Source organism: Phalacrocorax carbo, chromosome 9 (genome assembly GCF_963921805.1).
Source record: "Phalacrocorax carbo chromosome 9, bPhaCar2.1, whole genome shotgun sequence".
In the NCBI taxonomy this organism is placed as follows: domain Eukaryota; kingdom Metazoa; phylum Chordata; class Aves; order Suliformes; family Phalacrocoracidae; genus Phalacrocorax; species Phalacrocorax carbo.
Genome location: NC_087521.1, coordinates 22,866,270 through 22,888,754, shown reverse-complemented (window position 1 = coordinate 22,888,754; position 22,485 = coordinate 22,866,270). Strand labels below are relative to the sequence as shown.

The following is a 22,485-nucleotide window of genomic DNA, read 5'->3' as shown; positions in this document are numbered from 1 at the left end:
TTGTTAACAATTTAAGATTTTTATACGGGCATGATGACTGGTTATTCACCCCCCTCCCTTTCTAGTAGCTCCCCCCCAAGAAAACTCCCACACACTGGTGCATTTATTTAATGCTTTAGTCACTGAAATTGAACAAGTAAATCAGTTGTAAATATAAATTTGTTAAAGTACATTTTCTCCTCACAGAGGACTAATGACATGCCACAGACCTGTGTGCAAAAGAGAGCCTATGAACAATTTTTAGAGCATGGAAGCATACCCTAGGGCAGACGATTAATATCAGAAGTTTCAAACTAAAAAGATAATAAACATGAAATTAAGCTCTGGAAGACAGAAGCACTAAGTACAGTTATCTTGTCAGTCATGGTTGTACATCACTACCCCAAAGCTATTACAAAAGCTCTACTAGGCTTCTCCAACTAATATGACTAATCCTTAGCAGGTAGAAGTCAACATAGCTCTACTAAAGTCACTGGAATCTGTGACTTCATGAGAACCGAGGTATCCCAAAGTGGGGCTCCAAAAAACCTAGTGCATATACTTGTCACAAAAGCATGGCAGGATAAAGCAGGATTATTTAAATAAAGATGCACAAATATTGAATAAATCAAGAATACAAAAACTATGAATGTCACAGAATGTTAATTCAACAGTACTGGTATTTCTAACCAATTGGTTTTTAAGAAGTCTACCATTCAGTACATACTTGAAAAGTTACAGCAGAACAATAGATTTATAAAGAGATTTGTACCAGTTTTTAAGTAGAAAATACAAGTTACATCTTCCAGTTTGCATTAGTCTTAGCAAATTTCGTATAGCCTTTGGTTTCAAACCAATACAATGCAATTAACATTACAGTGCTTAGTATTCATTAGGAGAGGATGCTGTACAATTGAGGGAGAAAATGTGAAAAATATGAGTCCAAAAGTACTGTATTATAGAAAGTAAAGGCTGAAGTAAAAATACTCTCGGGTATATCCTGTTCATCATGTAAACACACATTTAGAATAGTAAACAGGCTAAAATGTCTTCCAAGCCTCCCAGTTACGTACATATATATATATATATCATACATCACCTTTAGGAAGTGTACTCCATGACATCCTATTTCTGTGCTTAACTCATTTGCAATTTGGACAATACATTCATATATTAGCAGTACATTTCATTTATTATTTTGAGTTTGCTGGTTGCCATAGGCAAGGACAGATCAAATAATACTAAGCCTTGCTTTTAACTCAGATACTATCAGTATATAAGCAATGCCCAAATGTTCAAGAACCATCTTTCTTGTTACCAAAGCTGAGAATATTCAGATTTATGTATAGCAAATCAAGCAGAACACTAATTTACCCAATTATTTTTAATTAATCGGGTAGAGCAAGTAATTAGCTTCTAGTTTGAAAAGTAGATATGAAAATTATCAGTAAGCACACACCAAAAACAAAAAAATCACTACATGAATATATAACATTCAGTCTCTCTATATTTCTTGGAGTTTTGGATAATAACACTTTGAAAAGAGACCACGTTTTTTGAATGTTGTAAGAAGCAACTTGCTCACCTACAACAAAAAAGAAACAAAAAGTTTATTCATTTTGCAATTTATCAAAGTGGCTTTCAATAGCATTGCAATATAAGCAAATCCACTTTAGCAAAATGTTATAGAGTAGTACTAGCATGAATTAGATATTAATGCAAGAAATCAAGCTTAAGAAGTTTGTCATTATGTTTTTAAGAAAGACCTCAGTGCCTCATACTAAGAATTCCTTCTAGCATTAAACCTTCCTCACTTCTGGGTGAATCATGACTGACTATCTTTCTTCAAGGCTTCTAGTCTTTGTAGTAATGCATTTCCAAACACCTCTCGATATGCAGGGCTGAGAGAGTCCAATAAGGAGTAGACAGTTTCATGGTACGGAGTTTGCAATCTGTCATCAGTCTGATCAAAATCATAAGCTACTACCTGCAACAAAGAAACCACTGATTAAATTTCTGTGGTTAGGATCACCTTGCAATGGGAAAGATATCGTCACATTTAACATTGTCAGTGAGGGTAGTACAGTAATGTTAGAACAAAAGATACCTTATTTAAATCACAATGTGTGCTTTCTATTATGGTGGCTTAGTGGTAATACAGTATTTAGAGAGTTTTACATACCTTTTGTTGAAAACTTGGAATATTAGTAAAATCTATCATTATGACCTCTGAAATGAAGTCTTACATCTACATGTTTGCACAAAAAATACAAATGGTGCAAAAAGGAGTTGTATATATTCTGTATTACTGACTCATCTGGGTACCCAAGAAACCCAAAGACTGACATACCTATAAAAAATTGCTGCTTCAATCTTCATCATTTTGTGTCTCAAATAAATGCCCAGTTTTTCATCGACTTCCCTTCTTGCTTTGTTGGAAGTAACTACTTAAAGTTCTACTTTCTAGGGGAAAACACGTAGAATAGGCTTTCATAAAAGTACAGGAGGAAAAAGTATGCTGTTTTGGTGTTACTGAAGTATTTTTCTAGGCACCTTTTGAACAGGATCGTTGTTCAAAACAAAGAGGCTTAAGAAATTTTAAACAAATTAGTTTACCCTGAGTCCTGCTTCAGTGAGCTCCAGGCAGTATTTGTTCCTTTCCCTGGTCTCCACATTGATATACGCCACATCCTCTGCACAGGGAAGGGTTTTTGAGACAAACATGTTGCTGACAGCAAACAGAACATCATTCACAACAGCTTCGGCTTCTAGTCTCATATCTTTCACATCTGTTCCTTCGAAGTCTCTGTAATCAGAATCCTCTTCAAACCCCGTATTATTGGGTAATTCCATAGGGTTGCAGTCAGTCTCCATTCTGCATATGGAAACATTTATTTTAGATTTATCATACCACTACACTCAATATATATTAACACCATACAACAAGAGCCATATCTTAAGCAGACATATTTAACATTGTCCAAAAAAAGGAAAATGTGAGACCCAGTGACTTCCATAACTCATGAAATGACAGTCCAGAGAACTCAAAACCAAGATGTTGAGAACAACTGCTTAGGAAGGTTACACTTGCACACAAGAAGCAGAATCAGCATCACTGAAGTTGCTCCTTCTCATGCAAGTATCTTGCATGCTGTTGTATAAGACTCTGTTATGATTCAGCAGTAATTAATTCTGCACTTTGCTGATCCCAGAATGCCGTAGGAAGACAAGTCAAGGCTGGAAAAACTGAAATCAATAGCTGTAGAAAACAAAAACCTATTGTTGGTGAATTTAAGAAAGGCTTAGAAAACTCTGTGAACTAAATGGGTTATCAGAGACTATAAAGACATATTAACAGCAGCTTTTTGTTTACAGTCACTAAAGAATAATCCTCTTGTGAAGCTTTTATACATACAAATGTCTGTGCGTACATTTCGGAGACCGACAGGGCTGGCCTTTGCAAGCAGCTGTACCAAAGGCGGACAGGCTCGGCGGGGGTTACCAGAGCGGCTCCGGCGTTTGCCTCTCAGGGGCCATTGTCACCACGAGGTAACCGTGTCACCGTGAGCCAGCCTCATGTCACCGTGAGCTATCCCGCACCCCCAGGGACACCCGACCGAGGCCAGCAGGCAAAGCCCCTCAGGACGCAGCTGAGCACCGCTGCCGGGAGGGCGGGGGGCTGGCCATGACCCACCCGCGAGACATTCACAGCGCGAGGTTCATCCCGGCCTGACAAACCCCACCTTGGACCTACAGACAAATTCCAGGGAAACCGAAGGCACCCGGGGAGCTGGCCGCCGAGCTGCGCAGCCTCCCGTCCGCGCTGAATCACTGCGGTTTAATGACAGCAACGCAGCCACGGCTCACACAGGCGCCACCGCCCCGAGCAGCCCCCGGGAGCCACCTACCCGTCCCAGCGGCGGCGGGCGGCCGAAGCCCCGCCGCCCGACCTCAGGCGCCGCTCCGCTCGGCCCGCCCCGCAGCTCTCCCCGGGGCCGCTCACTGGAGGCGGCCCCGCCGCCACCTGGCCCCAGCGCCGCCCGGCCAGCAGCGGAGACCCTCCGACACGACACCGCCCCCTTCCCCCCCCACCGCCGCTTCCGCCCCCGCCTCCTCCGCTGCCTTCGCGACGCCACTTCCGCGCAGACGTCACGGTGCCGGTGACGGCGTTCGGCGGGGGGGGGGGGGTTGGTGGGGAGGAAGGAGACAAACAGCCCCGATCGGCCCGGCCGCCCTCGCCGGCGGCGAGCTGACGCGGGGGGCTTGCCCGCCGGGCCCAGCCCCGTCCCCCGCTCCGCGCACCGTTCTGCAGTGCATCGCAGCTGCGGCGGCCCCTCCGCGCCCGCGGGCCGCCGAGAAGATGGCGGCGACGGTGTCCGAGTGAGGATGGAGCTACCTGTCAGCGCCTCTTCTCCCTGAGGGGAGGCGGCGCCGCCCCGCCGGCTGTGTGAAGGGCGGCGGGAAGCCCCTGCGGTGGCCCGCACCGAGCGGCGAGACTGGGCCCGGCGGCTCACCTCCCGCTCTCCGCCCGCTGGAGGCCCCGGCCCCAGCCCCGTCCCGCCGCCCGGCCCCGCGGCCCCCGGCGCGCAGCCGCCATGCCGTGGCCTTTCTCGGAGTCCATCAAGAAAAGGGCCTGCAGGTATCTGCTGCAGAGGTACCTGGGCCACTTTTTGCAGGAGAAGCTCAGCCTGGAGCAGCTCAGCCTGGATCTCTACCAGGGCACCGGCTCCCTGACGCAGGTCCCTCTGGATAAGTGGGTAAGAGATGCTGGCGCTTCACCCCCTCGGCTCCTGCTGCGTCTGAGGGACCAGCTGATTCCCTGCCCCCGGCTGCCACCCACTTTATTTTCAGTACCCAGCCTCCTTTATGTAAAAAGTTACAGCCATAATTAGCATTGCATCCAGGGAGCCCCCCTCTGCTTTGTAAGCATTAAAAAAAAAAAAATAATAATCTGGGCATTTATTACAAATGTGTTGGTCTAGCTACACTTTGGTTTCGTTATTTTTCATGATGAGAAAGGAAACAAAAACTAAAAGAAGGCAAGAGCTGCTGATATTGAGGGAGAAGGAGTTGGTGTAGCCCTAACTACTAGAAATCGCTGCTGTACTTACTGATGAGCATGTTTACCGACTGCTACTAGAGAGAATAAAAAGATAAAGTAATCCCTGTTCTACCTCTGTGTTGTCTTCATTTTGGAGGCATCTTGGTTCTTACTGACAGAGTTATGCTGAGCTCAGCCCATGTAGATCTCTAAAAATTGTCCCCTAGTCCTGCAACGGTGAAAACACGTGTTGACAAGTGGAGCTGGTTTTAGCTGGAGTTTGCTTAGGAGGTGGGCTGTCACGCTTTGAACCAACTGAAGAAGCTTTTTTCCAGTTCCGGTGTGTGGTGCGCGCATGCATTTGTGTCTATACACACACCCATACACATACTTTCAAACTACTGTAGTAATCCAGAGGCCTGTGTCCGTGTATGTAATAGTTCATAAAGTTTCTTGGGTTAATGACCAATGTCACTGAATTCTACCTGCCAGTCAAGTGACTGTCATGAGGAGCCTTTAGCACTGCTGTGCGTCAGTCGTTGGCTCCCAGGGTAGCACAGATGATGAACTAAGGACACAGGCTTGTTGGTGTACGAAGTACTTTCAAAACACGTTTTTACTGTATTAGGCCACACGGGGTACATTTTACAATACTTGTATGTGATGTTTTCTAATAATGCTTTCCCAGTTTTTTTGTGTGGAGATATGTTTTAAAGTGGCAGGAGACAGGCGTTTGCAGAAATACTCAATATTACCAGTGTTTTAGTGTGGGCTTTTTTTGTTGTTTGTTTTCTTTTCTGGTTGTGTCTGCAGCTTGTTTTCTGTGGCAGGCAGTAAGGCTGTGTCGGTTTAATTGAATTATTATGCCCTCTAGTGGGTATCACAACACTCTTCGCTAGTCAAAGTGACATTATTTAAAACGTAAATACTCTGAAACAGCAGGAGTTATGGACCAGTACTAAATGAACAGTTAATTATGTATACAGTGATTAAATGCATATACAGTAATGCTTAGGTTGTGTACCCTATTTGTAGATCAGCATTTTTCTTTTCGGCTTGTAAACAATGACATGTTTGAGGTTCTCTGCACGTGACTCTCATGTATGACACATTGCAAAAACAGATGTCGCGGAAGTACTACAGCTCTTCCCCCCCCCCCAGTCATTGTAAGCTAGTTCTCTATGAATCACCAGGATGACTGTATTTTTACATATTATCCATTTTTTTGATATTTCTGTTCATCTTAACACTGTGTAGGTATTTCAGCCAATAACGTACCTGTTTATAGCTCATAGAGATATGTAGGAACACCTGGGGCTGTTAGTGTAACCCCTTTGCCTCTTGAGACCTGGACTGTTTAGAAAAATCAAGATGTAACCCATGATGTTTGTGGTTGAATTTTAATATACATCAAATAGTACTTTTGCTACTAGAATTACTGTAATTCCAGCTGGAGATTTTGAGTCAAACACATGGGAACATGTCCTGACATGAAGATTGCGCTTCAGTTCTAATATTTCACTAAGAGTGCTCTAATGGCTACTTTCTAGGAATAACTGGCTTGTTTATGAAGTAATTTAGCTATAAGAATACTCAAATTTTTCTTTTTGCTTTTAGACAGTAAATCTCTATATCAAAGTTATAAGGAACGTGCTAAAATACACTAACTTTTACTGCCATGTATGTTGGTAGCAAAAAGGCATCCGAGATCAGATTTATTCACAATAGCTTTTGGTAACTAGCTTACTTCTTGCTATAGCAAATTACTTTGTAATGGTTCAGTTTAAATGAACCTGTTGTTACCGAAATCGGCAATAAACCTCGTAACACCAACGTAGTGTTAAAAAGCAGGCATTCTTTATTTATGGCCCCGGATGCATGGGCGATCGCTCCTCCTAACGTGCATACCTGAAAACTCATTGGCAGGACTTAAATACACATACAAATACATAATCATGAAGGGGATGTACGTATGTAAAGTAAAAGGTGGAGGCTTCTGAGGACATAGTAACATACAGTCCCTCCTGTTTGCTCAGACTCTGTTGATCCTGGGGGTCTTCTCTGGTGGTCGAGGGGAGGAAGGCCAATAGTTCTCCTCACTTTAACTTTTCACCTTATTCTTCTCGTAAATCTGCTAAACCATAGTACCGGTCTTATCTAGCGTGGTGGTTTGTTCGCTTTCCGGCCTTCCATATGTCGGGTAATCTTTGGCCTTAGAAATGCTAATTTAGTTGTGACAAGCGTTTTCTTATCTCTTTGTCTTCATCCTTAGTTCCTTTTAGTCCTTGAGCCCATCTGCCTGTTCTTTATGTCACATTCCTTGTAGGTCACCTGGCTCCAACCTAAGATACATACTTATCTTGCTAAGATACATTTCACTGCTACCAATTATTCTGAACTACAAATCAAATATTATACCCAAAGTCATCATTAATAACCTACAGGATAATACTGGGTAAAAATAAAAGCATATATCACTGTGATATTTTCAAATATGGTTTTCGTGCCAAATAATTATTTTTGCCATATCTTATGCTATTACCATATCTGTAATTCTTACATTTAATTTGAAATAAAGTTTTAATGTCACTGAATCTTAATTATTTGATTTTTAAATAGTTTCCCAATAAAACTGTTGGAGGTTCTGTTTCTGCAGAGTTGGTGTCTTTTTCTGCTGCTTGAGTGGACTTTGGAACAAAAACTAGAAAAGGCAAATATACAAGCAAAGTTAATAGCATAAGCAGAGCATCAAGTTAACATGATGAGAAAATTGCACCTGGAGTCATAAAAATGAAAAATGTAATTTTCTGAAGACTTTTTTGTTCATTTTTGGTTTTAAATTATTCTATATAATTATAACAATATTTCAAATATAATTAAAATTGAAAGCAACTTTTAAACCCTTATTTTTTAAAAACCTTTTTGATCACAAATTTATGCATTTTTCTCAGCTTAAATCAGTGACGCTGTTCAACACAGGAAGGTCAAAACCGCACCTATTTTGCCAGTTGAAGATTATGTCCTAATATTACAACGACAGTCTTTACTAGGGTCTTGTATATATTAGGAAGTTGCATTCACCAAATTTGATATGTGATTTAGATTGTTTTTTATTTTATTAAAGTAGCCTAGGTATTTCGTGTTCAATAATTCCAGTTTTAACTAAATTTTTGAATCAGGGCACAATCAAGGATTTGGTGTTTTTTTTTTTTTTCTACATAAATGCAAAGAAGCTGTTTCCTTTGAGAATAGGCTCTTTGGATTCTCTACGGATGTCGTAAAAGCTGTATAGTGCAACAAGTAACTCTTTTCTGAGGATTGTGGAAAACTTAAAAATCCGAAGTTACTTCTTCAGAGCCGGTGTTCCATTTTGCTCATCAATTTCACTTAATCAGTATGATACTGAGGGCAGTTTGATTGTAGTTTTGTTTATAATGTCACTATAAAGGACTGGATTAACAGAACAGTTTCTCTAGAATATTGGTCTGTCCACTGAGCTTTGATTTTTAAATTAGTGCTGAACATTGTATACATTAAAATATAATTTAGAAATAGCAAGTATTTTATAGAGCGAGAGATTACTTTTGGTTCCATTGTTCCAGTGTCACAGTGAAAGGTAAAATCAACATTACATTGAAACTACATGCTAGTGAAATGCTCTTGCCAAGAAGCCAGGTACTTTTTGTGTTTTACTGTCAGCCTGTTTTCCACTTTCTTCAAGTACTGCCAGAGAAAGAATAGATTAACTTGTGTCAATACTATAGTATTTATAACAGTAAGATAGCACATTTTTGCTATAGTGTAAAAATACAGGTTATACAGCTACAACAGAGAAATCTGTATTATGCTGAAAGCTAAGTGATTATTGTGAAACAAATTATAATAGCATCAAAACACTTGAAAGTGGCCAGTTTATTGTCTTTCTGAGTATAATTCATTTTCTGGTAGCCTCAATGTATTTTATTTGTTATACTCAAAATTATGGATATGATTTTTTCTTTTTAATCATTACTATAACTTTCATTTTATTCTCTTCTAGTGTCTTAATGAGATCCTGGAGTCTGCAGATGCACCTCTGGAAGTCACAGATGGATTTATCCAATCGATTTCTTTATCTGTGCCATGGGGGTCGTTGCTACAGGATAACTGTGCATTAGAAGTAAAAGGATTAGAGATGGTCTTCAGGCCACGACCAAGGCTTGGTAGGCTTATTTTTTCATTTTCATAAAGGAGATTCTTTACAGTTTTTCAGAGGCAAGAGGCTACACTTGCTTCAGTCAGTTGTTAGCCTTATTTAAAGTGCCATTTAATTTACATACATCAATGACAGAATGTAGTAAGAAACTGTCAGGTGTTCGTCAATTGGTTGTTGTTCTGTTAAATAACTTAAAATGTTTATAACGTTACTACTGTTGTATCTCTTTTCAAACTGTTTCAGAAATACTGAAATGAAACTAATACTGTGTGGAAAGGAGTTTTTGTTAGCTAGGTTGTTTGGGTGTTGTATGCCGAGTGCTGTTAGTCAGCGTTAGTAGCTGGCAATCAGGTGGCAGTAAGAGAACAATGGTGTAAGACTGTGAGCGGGGGTTACAGTGAGCTTCTGGCTTTCTTCAGCAACTTTAGGTTAGAAGATGCATCATTTGTATATTTGGAGAAAAACTAATACATTTTAATTGCTATCACAGTCTGAAATAATGATTTTTAAGTACTCTAAATACTTACTACCTTTGTTTATATTGCTGAGAGGATTGTCTGAGATCTTCTAGCTTGTCTGTATTCATATGAATCTAGCTGATCTATAGACTGTCTTGGTGATAAAATTTCAGTATCAAACCTCTATAAATTCTGTTAAGATGTGTTGTTATAGCATGTGTACATGGTTTAGTGCATTTTTAGTGTGCAGAAAACTTCGAATGAATATCTGAAGGATTTTAATTTATTTTCCTTTTAATAGTATAGAGAAGATGGAAGAAAATATTTCTTTAAGTCCATCATAAAGAGGAGGAAAAAAGTGCATAAACCCTATTTTCCATCTTTTGCAAGTTACCTTAAGTAACTTGTTTAACTGTGCTTTTCATTCATATTTGTTTAATTGGAGCTACATTTTGAGCAGTCTTACTTTCTGATGTAAGATTATTGCTTTGAAAGAATGGTATTATTAGCAGGAAGCTTTATTTATTCACTTGCATCCATTTAATTCTCTTTGATGTACAGAGCTTTGTAATACCATAGGAAGAAAACATGATGCTGGTTTTATCACAGTTTTAAAGCCATATGGATGTTTCCAGACCTGAATGCTAAATGGGAATGTTTTGCATGTTTAACATGTTTGTATTTGTGCTAGTTTTACTTTTGTTTGTCTACACTGGAGTGTTACAGTTGAGGTTGATTAACTTCTCTAATCCAGTTTTATAGTATTTGCTTGCAATGGGCTTGGCATTAGCTGATAGGAATGCCTCCTCAGTGAAGTTAATCTGGCTCCTAAAAAAACTTTTTCAGCTTAATACGTGCTGTGCTCTCAGATTTTATTATGTTCTATTAATTATGTCAGTTCTGTGTTAGAAATGTAAAATGTGTTCTAATATCTGAAGATAGCATCTTAAACCTTGTTTGGTCTCTCCTCATCTAGGATATGTTTCAAATGGAATAAGAAACCTTAAAATAATTCTTAATAAAAAAGAGTTATGTCCTTGATTTCATTTTGCTGATTATGCCTGCAAAATCATACTAATATAATAAAAGTACATGAGAAATTATTCACTTAAATCAGCACTGAAGATTGGTTATGCTAAATCCTAGTTTCCTTTTGTTTATATTGAGTTTTCAAATACCAGACTTACCAGTGCACTCTAAATGGAGTAAAGTAATTTTGAAGTAGTGAAGTATGTAAAGAGAGATTGTAACTAGATTTGTTTTTAAATACGACTACTTACTAAGCTGTTGAAACTCTTTTCCGGATGTGCTAAATGCATTATTTTGTTTTGTCTTTATTGTTTCAAAGTGTTCAGAGTCAAATTTATTAAGACTTCTCTTACTCCACAGCATCTGGGTCTGAGCCTATGTATTGGTCAAGTTTTATGACCAGTAGTATGCAGCTTGCAAAAGAGTGTCTTAGTCAAAAATTGACAGATGAACAAGGAGAAGGGTCCCAGCCTTTTGAAGGACTTGAGAAATTTGCAGAAACTATTGAAACAGGTATGAATTAATTATTGAATATCTCAGTTTAAATAAGTTCATCTTGTGTCTCAGTTTTACAATACGGCATGTCATTTGGCATAACTTGTCTCACAGATTTTCACTTGTTACTTGTACAATTTAAACAGGAAGGCAGGACAATCGATCTTATTTTTGAAGGGGGGTAAAGGCCCATTTACTTACTAAAATATGTGTATACTCCTCTCAGTGGACAGAACGAACCCTACTTCAGGGCAAATTGGTGTTTGTTTACACCAGCACAAATCCAGCTAAATCTGTGCTTGAGTGACTGGTGAGATGCCTTAGTTTTGGAGATTCCAATCATACAGACTTAGATTGTTAGTGGTGATGCTGTTGAGGGAGGAAAAAGAGAACGCCTTTTCAGCTATTTTTACACAAAACTGACCTGTTACAACATATGTATCTCAATAATCACACCACGTTAGTAGAAGTACTTTTGAAACTCTGTTTTTTAGTGGTGGTGGCTTTTTTTTAAGTGGAAGAAACTAAGGGCGTATGATCACATTGTGCAGTGGAGAACCTCATGATGAAATGTCTGAGCTAAGGGAATGTTTAAAATCAGATCTAGAAACAGAACTACTCAGCCAAAGTAGCGTGGTGCTATAACAACGTATAGGAGTTCAGACATAGCGCACAATGAAGCAGGTACTTTCTCTGAGGACGATCCACACTGAGCCATAGAACAACTTGGTCTGAGTTGTCACTTGCTCAAATATATGTGCATTAAAGGTGTGTTGCTTGGTATGGATGTACATATTAGACATTTAATAGGCGTTTACATTGTCACTTGATGTCTTGTTACATTATTAAACTCAATTGACTGATTATTTCTACTGAAATAAATACTGAGAACTTAAAGATGGTTTTAAATTGGTTATAAAACTCATTGTTGAATAACCACTTAAATGCTTGCATGGTATCTTTTTGTTTTCTTATTTAAGTTCTCAGAAGAGTGAAAGTTACCTTTTTAGATACAGTTTTGCGAATAGAACATGTGCCGGACAACTCTAAAAGTGGAACTGCACTTGAAATCAGAATTGAAAGGTAAAAATTTGCTTTTTTAGATCTGTATGTTTTTTTCCCCTAAGGCACTTTCTGCCATTTCCTGTGCAACACATTTCACCCATGCACACCCATTCCTTGTATACAGTCAGACGCTAGCTCTTGAGCACCCCTTTTATAATGCCACTGAGCATTTTCTTTGCTGAACTTCCAGTTAACATGTTTAAGCTAAAGATATTTAACCATCAAATTAGAAGACTTCTAGATTTTCCAAAGATAAGTTAATGACCACTTCTGCAGTTAATGAATACCATTTCCCAGATGTTCAACAGTGAATGGGTATTATTGGCAGATCAGGCCCTCTCTTGTGCAAAGGGGTTTTAATATCTTAACAGTTCCTCTTGTTTATTGAAGACTCTTCAGTTTTTTTTCCAGGACTGTATACTGTATCTATCTTTCTGAAAATATTTAAACTGGAAGATTTTAGGTCCTCTGTGAGCTTTCAGAAAAGCTCATGTGTATTCTGTAATTACTTTGAAGTTGAATAATGTACATGTTCTTAAAGTATTCTTTCTGACCTATGGGATAGTGTAATCATACTTTCTTGTGAGGTTTTGAAATCATTGTCAGATATAATTGATTCTTACTGAGAAATGCTAATGAAATATATTTGTTTTTAAACATTTATAAATGTCAGTTTTATGCTCAATTCAGGAGAGATGTCAGTAAAACTGTAATTATTTTTCTTATGTAAATCCAATCTCAGAAGAAACCTCCTTTTCTGTACTTTAGATTAAAACAAACTAATGTTGTTGTTTTGATGTTTGATACATTTTATTTATGGAAAGGTAGGCATATTTTTCCACTGTAAATTCTGTTATGGGGAGACTTGCATCTTTTTAAGGGTTTACTGTTTATGCTGTCTCAGTATTATAATGTAAGAAATTTAATTTAACAGAAAATTTACAGGATTGAAGCCTATTCTCTCAATTTTTAACTTGCATTTTGACACGGCATGTTACTTTCAAGTAGTACTAGACAACAGAAAAATGCTAGATGGCATATTTAGAAAAGAGTTGATTCTGAAGCAAGAACTGTGTGTGTTCTAATGGAAAACTATGTATGGAAGTGTTGGGCGGACTCCTTCACTTTGTGGTCAAATCAGACCTAAGTACCAGGATAATACACTAGGATATATTCACACTGGAAGCATGTCACAATTGTCCTGTGGTATCTTGTAGAAAATTTAAGATTTCCACCCATTCCTAGAGAGTGGTGGTTTCTCCTTTCAGGACAGTCAATGGAATTGTAAATAGTACGAAGAGAGAGAGCGTGTACAAACTTAGAGACTAAATGGCACAATAAAGATAACAATTTGCATGCACCTACCATATTTATTTCGTTGCTTTTGTCTCCCAGAACTATGTACTGTGATGAAACTGCAGATGAGTGCTCTGGAATTAATGTACATCAGCCCACAGCTTTTGCTCACAAGTTACTGCAGCTCTCAGGTGTCTCTTTCTTCTGGGATGAATTTCCTGCATCAGCAAAGTCCTCCCCAGTGTGTTCAGCTACACAGCTGGTAAAATGAAATACATTATATAAGAATGTAAATTGATGAAGGATAGAATATGTTGTTACACTCACATATTAGATTCATTCTGAAGGATATAGGGGTTGAACTTTTACTTCAATTTCAATCTGTGTTCAATAAGTTTCATAATCACTTCCTGTTGATTTTGAGGAGAGGGAAGGAAATAGAGGCTTTAGGACTAAGTAAAATTTTGGATGCATTGTACTGGAATCTGGTTGCAACTTTAAGGTGTAGAAGTCCTCTACAATTCACTATTCTGTGGAGACTTGCTCCACTTTTTTGCCAAGGCCTAATGTTTCACATTTTACATTCCTTGTTTCTTTCATGGTTATCAGTATATGTTTTTAATGACATTGTCAAATTTAGATTTGTGTAAAATGATCATTTGTGTGATAAGTTTATTTGAAATGCTTGTTTATTTTTTTTTTTCCTAATAAGAAATGGGATACGTTCTTACTCATTTCTCTAACATTTTTAAGGCAACTGAACCAAAGCTTTCACCTAGCTGGAATCCAAAAATCATTTATGAGCCACATCCACAATTAACAAGAAACTTGCCAGAAATTACACCTTCTGACCCCGTACAGATCAGTAAGCTGATTGGTAGAATGGAGTTGAGCCTAACATTAAAGCAAAATGAAGTACTTCCTGGAGCTAAGGTTAGTCATGCTTTCCCAGTCTTTAACTAAATTAATACTTCTGTAGGATTTTATTTTTTCAACTGAATACAAAAAAAATGGTGAAATTCTCAAGGGGACAGAATCCCCTTAGTTTTATTTTAGATTCTCTGCATTCAAAACTAATATGGATGTCGAATAAGACATCTTTACAATGGGCAGACAACTCAATGGCACACTGAAATCTATTAAAAGAACGTTTCTGTATGTTAGAGATACTGAATTTATATATTGGAGTAACTGCTGAGAAGTTGTTTTGTTTTCGTGAAACTCCTGCTGCTATTCATTTATCCTTTTTTCTTGTAGCACTATGACTTTGCCTATGTATATGTGGAATGTTTAACTGGTTGATTAAAATAATTTTGGTTTTAAAAGGGTATAATTTACAAGTAAACCTTAAATGACTAATTAGGTTGCAGCATTGCAACATTATAAAACTATTATGAACACTTCTGAATTTTCATACTAAAACCTATAGTAAAATAATAACGTAATATTTAAATACTAGTTAATATTTTATATTTTTTACATAAAGATACAAGAAGCAAAGCAGTTTTTTTTTAAAATAGGGCTTTACTTTCAAGTGTAACTATGCAAGTAAAATTGTGTAAATATATTCCCCTTGTCTCCAATTATTTTAAAATTGGCTATTTACCTGTCTTGTAGAGTGTACTATAGTCTACAGAAAGCAGAAGGTTTCTACAGCAGTAGGAAAGTGTATGTCCAGCAATTTATAGTCAGTCCTTGTAACTTGTTTATTCAGTTATGAGAAGTCCTTAAGAAGTGAAATAATGTGTTTTGTTTGGTGTGAAATAGAAAAATTCTAGCTATTTCAAAAGTATGACTAGTTAATGTAGTTAACACCTTTAAATTAACTGCTGTCCAAATATTTCTAAAGATCAAAAAATTTCCACTTTGATATAATTGGTTGTATTTTAAGGTAGCCAAAAGAAAACTGTCAAGGTCAGCATTGAGAGTAATTTTTGATAGAAGTTGAATATAATAGAATGCAGAACAGTGGTCTCTGCAAGTTGGGCTTGAGTACAGGCAAAACACTTGGTATGTTAAATAACAGCCATGTCTGAACTAGTGAATGGATATAATACTGCACGACACAATTAAAGGACCTGGTTTTTGATTTATCAGGTAGAGTTCATGCAGATTGGAAAGAACATAGATGCAGTATATTGCTTAGTCTAGGTTAACCTTTTCATTTTTACTCTGGAAACTGAATTATATTAGAACATGTGCTTCAAGCATGTAAACTACAAAATATGCTGAATAAATTCATGTCAAGTATGACACACTTCAATAATTTCATCTTCTTTCAACTCTTTCCAAAAGATAGAAAAAATAGTAGGGAAGAGTATACAGAGCTAACTGATCATTTATTTTCCCTGCTTAGGTAAATATCCCTTAAAGTCTTTATGAGCAGAAGTATATTTTCATATAAATGCATTCCACTGCATGCCTATTTCTTTTTCCCCCATAAGTGTAGTGGATTGACCATGGCTGGCTGTCATACACCCATCCAGCTGCTCTCACTTTCACTCCTCAGCAGGACAGGGGGAGAGAATGTGATGAAAAAACTCATGGAGACCCCCTAGCAGTTACCATCACAGGCATAACAGACTCGACTTGGGGAAAATTAATTGAATTGATTAGAATGGAGTTGGATGATGAGAGAAACTAAAACACCTTCCCTTCACCTGTTTTTCTTCCCAGGCTCAACTTCACTTCTTTATTCCCAACTCCTGTACCTCCTCACCAGCTTGAGCAGTGCAAGTGTGATGGGGAATTGTGGGGTTGCAGCCAGTTCATAACAGTTCCCCTCTGCTGCTCCTTCCTCCTCATGTTTTTCCCCTTTTCCAGTGTGAGTCTTTCAGGCTGCAGTCCTTCACAGACTGCTTCAGTGTGGGTCCTCTCCATGGGCTATAGTACAGCAGGACAAACCTGCTCCAGCATGGGTTATCCATAAACAACAGCTCCTGGCGGAGAACCTGCTGCTGTGTGGGGTCCCCTCCATGGGTTGGCAGCACCTGCCAGGAGCCTGCTCCTGTGTGCATCTCTACAGGTTACAGCTTACTTCAGGGCACATCTACCTGCTGCAGTGTAGGGTCTCCTATGAGCTGCAGCATGGATATCTGCTCTGGTGTGATCTCTTCTGCAGGCTGCAGGGGAATATCTGCTCTGGCACCTGGAACACCTTCGTCCCCTCCTTCTTCACTGACCTTGCTGTTTGCAGGATTGTTTCTCTTCCTGTTTTTCCCTCACTGCCCATGCATCATTCTGCCCTTTCTTAAATATGTCTTCACAGGAACAGCACCACCTTTGCTGATGGGCTCATCTGTGTCCTGAGGTGGGTCCATTACTGGGCCAGCATGGGGCAGACCCTGACCTCTTATCACAGAGGCTGCTTCTGCAGCATACCCTGCTGCCAACACCTGGCTACCTACACCCAATACAATGAGTAATAACCTTGAATGGACCAACATCTGGGAGTACAGGATTCTAGAATTGAAAAACAAGTCTTTATAAGTCCTTAGAAATCTATACAAGTCCTTGAGATAAATTTAGCATGAGCTGCTCTCAAAAGACATGTGGCTTGCTTTGTTATATGCTGTATCAAACCAATTAGACTTCTACAAACATCCCACTCTTTATGAAGACAGTATGTGAATTTATTCATCTGTATAATAAAGAGTAGTCACAAAGAGAACCTTTACAACTTTTAAGGTCTACTTCAGAATGTGCTGATTTCAGTATTTTATAGTTAGTACATAATACTAACTTTATGTTGTTGATTACTTCTGGAATTATTAAAGAAGCAAAACAACTAGCAGGTTAATGATATTCTTGAATTTTCCTATTAAGTGGTTTTGAGTTTATTTTAAACTAATAAACTGTGAGTGATGTCTGCATTTATCCTGCCAAGCTACAGATTGGAAGCAATACAGAATTAAATTACATGCTGTTGTTATGTAGAAGGTGAAGATACTGCTGGAATGGTGGTATCCTTTACAGCATAAAAAACTATTATCAAAATAGTTGATTCAAGACTTAAAGAAAAAGTCTGTAAGTGTTCTTGAAGTTTTTTTTCCTCCTCTTTTTTCAGTTGGATATAGATGGACAAATAGACTCTGTACATCTATTTCTGTCACCAAGGCAGGTGCATCTCCTATTGGACATGGTAGCAGCTATTGCTGGACCAGGCAAGTGAACATGCTGTAAATGTTAAGTATGTGTTACGGTGGACAGAAAATAAACTTTACAAGCTGAACAAGTTTCCTCAGTGGAAAAAAAATACTTTGTGGTGTTAAGATTATTACTAGTTTCTATCTGATCTTAGCAAAATGTTTTGTAGTTGCTCTGAGTAGCACTACGATCAGTTTATTGACTCCAGTTGCACATTGTACATGGTGGTAATGCAAATCTAGGTAACAAGTAAGTCTTGACAAGTGACTATATAATAGGACAAGAGATGGGGAAATGGTAGGTGGAGAAAATCAGGAGACAGGAAGAATTTTTGTTCTTGTAGCTTCTGTTTCACAAGAGGGGCTTAGCAATCTGGTTCCTTCTCTGTCCTATGCTTTAGTGACAGGCACAGAAAACACAGAACAGACAGTAACTGAGTTCATTTGTCCATATTTGCTATGTAATAACAGTAGTGTTTAGACTACTGCACTAGCAGGGTGAGGGTGTTTTGATTTGTTCCCTGCCCATCTGCCTAATGCAACAACTCTTTTTATTGGGATAGCTAGCTAATGTTCTTTTTGAAAAGATTTGTCATGTCCTGGGTAGATGCTTAATATTTTGCTAATGGTACTGATATATTTTTTGTATTGGACTTGTTCATTATTTTTGGGTAACTGGAAAAGCGTTACATATAGTTTCCCATACGTGTCACCTTCAAACCTGAAATTTTAATAATTCCTTAATAGTAAAACCTTTAAGAGATTGTGTCTTCAGTCCCCAAAGCTGTCTGAGAAGAGAAATATATGCAGATACTATATGTGAATGCATTTGCATATATGACCTTAAAATAGTTTCTTCAGACTTGGAATTAATGAATGCTAGGGAGAAAGTAATCTGTTTTGGACAAGTGAAATCTCTAAAACAACAAAATGTATGTATATACACATCTGATATACAGTGGGTATGTGCATATATATACAGATGCATATACATATACAGCAACAACAATTGGTTAATTTTCAGATTAATTTTTGAATTTTCTTTGGGTTACTGGTAAGGAAATTACAGTGGGCTTTCTGTCCTTGTTTTTTGAATTCAGAGAGCCTAAGCAGGATAGAATTGTCAAATAAAGATAGGAAGAACCGGCCAATGCAACAGGAAGATGAGTATCGGATTCAGATGGAGTTGAAACGTTATTTAAGAAAAGAGTCTTTATCCGCAGGAGCGTCATCTGAACAAAGCTTCTATGAGACTGAGAGTGCCAGAACACCTTCTAGTCGTGGCAAGTATAAAAGATGATGCAGCATAGCAAATAACGTATTGTTTAAGATTATACAAATTGACTCTTCATCGGTTAATCTTACTAACTTAAGTATCAAAAGAACTTTGGCATTAATTAATAGCATACAATTATTCTTACTGTTGAATAAAAACCTATCACCTGGTTTAAGTATCAGGCTAGACTTGATTCAGTATTTCATTAAAACAGTTCAGTAGTCTGTATGTTACTGTGCAACATGGTAAATACACATGCAGTGTAATATCTTTTCAAGTGCATGGTCGGGGAAATTAAATACAGAATAATAGTTGCGTTGCCTGATATTTATATTTTTAGTTGAATAATTTTTTGCTCATTATTTTTAATGTGAAAATATGAACTTTGCTGTGTCAAAAGGAGTATATGAATTTATAGAAACTATGTCAACTTGAATATGAAAATGGAACATTTAACTGTTCTGGTATTCATTAGGTTTTTTGCCCCACCTTTTTTGGTTTTTTCCATAATCTCTGTCCATAGATACTACTAGTCTCATTGTCAAGAGAACTTGGAGCTTCTGTAAATAAAATATTTAGATGGTTATTCTGTCTAGCAGTTAGATTTCTGAACTTAGATATTCATTTCTGTTAAAAGTAAAGGGTTTTTTTAAATTAGAAAATAACATTTACTATTTGTTTCTCACTAGAAGAAGAAGTTTTCTTCTCAATGGCTGAAATGGACATGTCTCACAGCCTTTCCTCCCTTCCACCCCTTGGAGACCCTCCAACTATGGATCTAGACTTGTCTTTAACAAGTACATATACAACTACACCAGCAGGGTCTCCACTGAGCACTACAGTGGTATAGTATTAATTACCTATAAAATCTTTGAAATTCACACTTTTGTCTGAATCTTACGTAAATATTCTTTACAAAATCAAGAATTATTGCAGAGTTTTAGGACAATTGAAAATGCTTAGAGCTGATAGTATTCCTTTTCTGCTATGGAAATAAGATTGGAAAGTTTCTCATCTGTTTGTCTACCAAGGCAGGAAATGGAATGTATTTGTTTTCAAATGCCTTGAAGCTTATATAGGACACTTTATTTTCTTTTTAATAACTGCATGTTTGCCATCTGGTTTTCTTTTAATATGGACTACACAGGCAGTGATGACAAAAAGTACAAAATTGTTGTATTACGTTATTCCTCAAACAACATAAAAATTATACTGTTGATATTGCTATCTTTTCCAAATCTGTTATGTGTCTAATGTTTTGCTTAATGAAAGCCATGGAGAACAGTTGTGCTTTTTACAGAGAAACAGGAGAATATACGCTCATGGAGAGAGCAAGTTTATCTTAAAAATATGTGGGTGGAGACGATCATAGAATTAGAAAGCGTAGCCCAAAGTAAAGCAGACCTACATTGTTTAGTTGAGCACTAATATGGTATGCAATTGCATGCTGTTGATTGTTTATGCATGTATTTTCTTTTTGTTCCTTTATTATTTATATTTGATCTAATGTCTAACATCTATTTGTCAAATTTAAGATCATATATATTTTTGTTTTAGCTTCAACCAACCTGGGGTGATTTTCTTGACCGTAACAGACAAGAACTGCAGCCTCCTAGGAGTTCTTCACTTACAGCCAACGTGGTTCACCAGACTTCCTTAAGAAGGACATGTAAGTAAAAATGTCATTTTACATTCTGCTCCCTAGATAATGCTGGAAATGAATTGTTATGCAGCAACTTGGTAAAAAGAAATGAAAATCAAAAGTAAGATGATTTTGTAAGTGTGTTATTGCTGAAAAATTACGTGAACTTAATTTTCTATTTCAGCTATTCCATCCAGATCTGTTTCTGTGGATGAATCCAGACCTGAGCTTCTTTTTAGACTGGCAGTTGGAACTTTCTCAGTGTCTGTACTTCATATTGACCCTTTACCCCCACCTGAAAGTTCACTGAACCTTAACCCATTGACACCAATGGCTCGGGATTTCTTTACCCGAATAGAAAAGATTGAGCCAGTTAAGTTTTCAACAGAAGATTTTCTGTCCTTCCGAGAAGTATTTGCAGAAGCTTGTTCTCATGATCACCTTAGGTATAACTTTGCTTATTAATAAATATAATTAACAAAAATATCTTTTAAGTAAATTTGAATAAAGTAAGTTTATTTCTGTAGAAATTGTAACATTTAATATTGAATTGCATTAGACTTCTTTGTTAATTTCAAAATAGACTTGAATTTCGACATCTGTTGTCCAAGACTGTTTGTTTTTTAATAAAAAAGTGCATAAACATTAAAATCAACCTAGCTCTTTTCAACAGTAGATGAACTAAACTAGGTACAGTTTCTGCCACAGAAACCTAGGGAGTCAGGAATCACTAAGTAAATTATTTCTTTAGAAATAGCCATATTTTACAGGATTATCTTTATTCCAGTATATAGGGGTTTGTGCTTGAAGGAGCTTAGGGTTTTACTTAATTGAAAATAGTATATCAGTAGGAGTAAAAAGTATGTGTGAGCAAAATTGTAAAGTTAGTCAACAGTCTTTTTTTCCAGAAGTTTTTACTGTCCCAGTACAGTGTATGAAGTAAAATATTTAAGGTTGTGTATATCTTTTCTTATCTCATTCATGTAATTTAGACTTCCTGAGACATTTGACTTTTTCATTGTCAATACGAGGATGTTAGATTCCCAGCTTTATGTGAATTGCACCTTAGGTTAGATGTCTAAAGTATTCTTTATAAATTTCTCTACACTGACCATTGCTGAATGTGTAACATAAGTGAGTTCTGTCTTCGTTGCTAAAGCTATAAACTGTTACAATTAGAATTTTTTCTTATTTTTGAAGAAATTGTGGTGGGTTTAGTGATATTTTTTTTTTCCTAAAGGATTTTGGTGATCCTTTTTTACATATTTAAATATTGAGTTCATATTTTTTGTTGTTTTATGCTACTTTTCATAATTCATAGTTTTTGTAATTCAGATTTATAGGTACTGGCATCAAAGTGTCTTATGAACAAAGACAAAGGTCTGCCTCTCGAAGTTTTAGTACTGATTTATCCATTGGGGATATGGAGTTCTTGGAATGCCTTTTTTCTACTGACTCTCATTCCATTCAGCCTCACTATACAGAGGTATGTAAAAAATAGTGTGTTCCATAGAAAAGAAATGTTAACTCTGTAACTGAGAATGCTAGATTTTAAAATGGTTGTAATCTTAAAATTTTTTGCATTTCTTTTTTGTTAGTATGTTAAGCTTAAGATGCAATTATTTTTAATTGCAGGCTCAAATAGTGAACCAGACTGCTGCCGTACCTGGCAAGAATAGCATTAAGCAGCCAAACTTCGCTAGTTTACTTCTCTCTTTAAATATGCTTAACACAGTTTGGGAATTAGAGTAAATATTTTCCAAAAACTAACCAATATTGTTGGGCAATGTGAAGGTTTCTTTGGGTGATGATTATTCCAGCTCTTTTAATGGTCAGAGACATCCAATAAAGTGGCTGAATAAGT

At 37.4% G+C, this 22,485-nt stretch overlaps 2 protein-coding genes across 8 annotated transcripts in view; one reads left to right on the top strand and one right to left on the bottom strand.

Moving 5' to 3' along the window:
• Positions 1-98: 98 nt before the first annotated feature.
• Positions 99-4,018, bottom strand: GSKIP (GSK3B interacting protein). 3 transcript variants are annotated; one of them, XM_064460714.1, is made up of 4 exons: positions 3,065-3,709; positions 2,596-2,854; positions 1,794-1,966; positions 99-1,564 (listed from the first exon to the last, which is right to left on the bottom strand). In XM_064460714.1, the coding sequence occupies exons 1-3, from the start codon at positions 3,127-3,129 to the stop codon at positions 1,805-1,807; spliced, it is 486 nt and encodes a 161-aa protein (XP_064316784.1). In that variant the 5' UTR covers positions 3,130-3,709; the 3' UTR covers positions 99-1,564; positions 1,794-1,804. The 3 variants fall into 3 exon arrangements, with proteins under 3 accessions (XP_064316784.1, XP_064316785.1, XP_064316786.1); XM_064460715.1 differs by lacking the exon at positions 3,065-3,709 and adding an exon at positions 3,734-4,018 and having other exon boundaries at positions 99-1,966; XM_064460716.1 differs by lacking the exon at positions 3,065-3,709 and adding an exon at positions 3,888-4,014 and having other exon boundaries at positions 99-1,966.
• A 105-nt stretch (positions 4,019-4,123) lies between these two features.
• ATG2B (autophagy related 2B) overlaps positions 4,124-22,485 on the top strand; it is a 50,569-nt gene continuing 32,207 nt past the window's right edge. For all 5 annotated transcript variants that reach the window (XM_064460713.1, XM_064460710.1, XM_064460711.1 and 2 more), the window contains exons 1-12: positions 4,124-4,736; positions 9,060-9,222; positions 11,063-11,215; positions 12,178-12,280; positions 13,658-13,820; positions 14,312-14,491; positions 17,625-17,721; positions 18,804-18,986; positions 19,669-19,823; positions 20,537-20,648; positions 20,806-21,067; positions 21,957-22,107. In XM_064460713.1, coding sequence (XP_064316783.1) covers positions 4,575-4,736; positions 9,060-9,222; positions 11,063-11,215; positions 12,178-12,280; positions 13,658-13,820; positions 14,312-14,491; positions 17,625-17,721; positions 18,804-18,986; positions 19,669-19,823; positions 20,537-20,648; positions 20,806-21,067; positions 21,957-22,107 — 1,884 coding nt within the window. In that variant the 5' untranslated portion in view covers positions 4,124-4,574. The remainder of the gene's footprint in view (positions 4,737-9,059; positions 9,223-11,062; positions 11,216-12,177; positions 12,281-13,657; positions 13,821-14,311; positions 14,492-17,624; positions 17,722-18,803; positions 18,987-19,668; positions 19,824-20,536; positions 20,649-20,805; positions 21,068-21,956; positions 22,108-22,485) is intronic.